General features: G+C 39.0%; 1 protein-coding gene across 1 annotated transcript in view; it reads right to left on the bottom strand.

The window, feature by feature from the left end:
- SPON1 (spondin 1) overlaps positions 1-1,954 on the bottom strand; it is a 444,725-nt gene that overhangs the window by 226,391 nt on the left and 216,380 nt on the right. The window contains exon 5 of the mRNA XM_007955374.2: positions 407-529. Coding sequence (XP_007953565.1) covers positions 407-529 — 123 coding nt within the window. The remainder of the gene's footprint in view (positions 1-406; positions 530-1,954) is intronic.

Genomic DNA, 1,954 nt, shown 5'->3' with positions numbered 1-1,954 from the left:
GGGTGAGGTTGTTGAGAATGTGCTGACCCTGATCTGTGGAGTCAAGAGCAGGTCCCTTTGCCAGCTATTTCTAGCACAAAGAGGCCTGTTGTGTAATTCATGGGTAGGGCTATTATAGGAGGGCTGAGGTTACCAAATGCCTGACCTGAAGATAAGCAACATGAATTCAGGAACACTTTTAAATCACAGATAAGAACATACTTAGAACAATGCTATGCAAAGAAGCTAAAAGCATACCACTACTATATCTGCCTGTCTTAATGAATTCACTGATTTGGAATGTGCGTGTCATGAATCACTTGATAAGAGCAGGCTGACCTGACATACTTCAGCCAGTCCACACCACAACCAGACAGCATTTTGCAAAGTGCTCTTCCCCCAGCCCATTAAGTAGTATTTTACTCACGAGGGTAATCCTTTGGGTGCATCTTCTCAGACCAATTCCCATAAAATGTGAGTCTGTACTTAGCAGTTCCACAGGCACAGCAGTCTAAGATTGGCTTGTCAGTTACCCCGTCGAAGGTAGAATCTGAAACAGTCAGAAGACTCACTGTGTTAGGAGGCAGATGTGAGCTGTTTAAAAGCCAGTGCCATCTCAGTCTCATCCGGAATCCTGGAGAAAAGGTGAAGTGTAGTTTTCATTGATTAATAAGACCTAGACCCTGATCAGCACTTGGACTGTAAGGGATTTTGTGTAAGTATGGTAACATGGGAAATTAAAAGGAAAAAAAAAAATAAAAACTTTTGCTCTAATAATCTGAGGAGATTTATGGGACCGATAAGGCAGAATATGTGAGATTATGACTATCTTGGGTTATCAGGGGTAAAATTTAATTCAATTATCCTTTCTGGGCCTTAATCTCCTTCCCTCCACCTTCCACCACAGGATTTCTCCACCAGATTTTAAGAGGAATATGTATATATGTGTTTTCTCTAAGAAATATTCTCTGGGACCAAACTGCCAGTACCAGAAGGAGTAACTTTGAAGGAGAGCAGTGAGAACAAGTAGACAGATATAAACGACTGCTTAACATTAAATACGTATATACATGCACTCACACATGTATATGCATATGTAGTCACACCACTTCTTATCAAGCTTTCAGAGACTTGACTGGGAGTGATGGGGTTTGGAAATATGATCCTAAATTCAACTTTACTTCTGGGCATAGAAGCAATCAGGAAAATCTTAAGAAGTTTCCCTCTCTGCCCCTGTTTTTAGCTGTGAATAGCTGATAAGTGGGGAAAGAGAGATTACATGAATAAATTCAGTATTTCCGATTGTCAAGCCCACATCCCTAACTGTGCATTGTTGCTTTTAGTCTGTTATGCTTCCTGCAAGATGAAAACAATAACACATACAACTTACTTCAACTGCTTTTTCTTCTGTTCCCCTAGTAGTATTAACAGGAATGCTCCTTTTTTTGCAAGTTGGACATTTATTCTAAAATATTATACAAAACACAGTGACAAAAAGCATAATAATCTTTTTGAGTGTCAGGGAGAGTGCTCTACAAACCTTCCCTTTGGGATTCACTGGGTTCATTTGGTTTGAATATGCAAAATCAGTGATGGGTGGGAAAAGTCAATTCTAGGTTTTAGGTTGTAGACAAAAATACAGGACATTGTGATAAAAACTACAATGTTTTGAGTCTTTCTATCCCTTTCCATATATTGTCTCACTTAATCATAATAGTCCTAGGAGGTAGGTATTTTGAGTATCCCCAGTTTACAGATCAATAAACTGAGGCTGATTAAGTAACTTGCCCAAGGTCACAGGGTTAGTGAATAGTAAAGGCAAAACTGGAGTCTAGGACTTTTTTAATTCAGAGCCTATGTTCTCAATCTCAGCACTACATCATGTCCAGGAAATACTTTCTCTGGATAGGTCTGCATAAACACTAAGTACAGAAAAACTTTGTTGTTGTTTTTGTTTTGCTTTTTCAAATGAAGC

The sequence above is a fragment of the Orycteropus afer genome, unplaced genomic scaffold (genome assembly GCF_000298275.1).
Source record: "Orycteropus afer afer isolate SDZICR_OR568_19922 unplaced genomic scaffold, OryAfe1.0 scaffold00014, whole genome shotgun sequence".
NCBI classification, from domain to species: domain Eukaryota; kingdom Metazoa; phylum Chordata; class Mammalia; order Tubulidentata; family Orycteropodidae; genus Orycteropus; species Orycteropus afer.
This window is presented reverse-complemented; position numbering and strand designations above follow the sequence as displayed.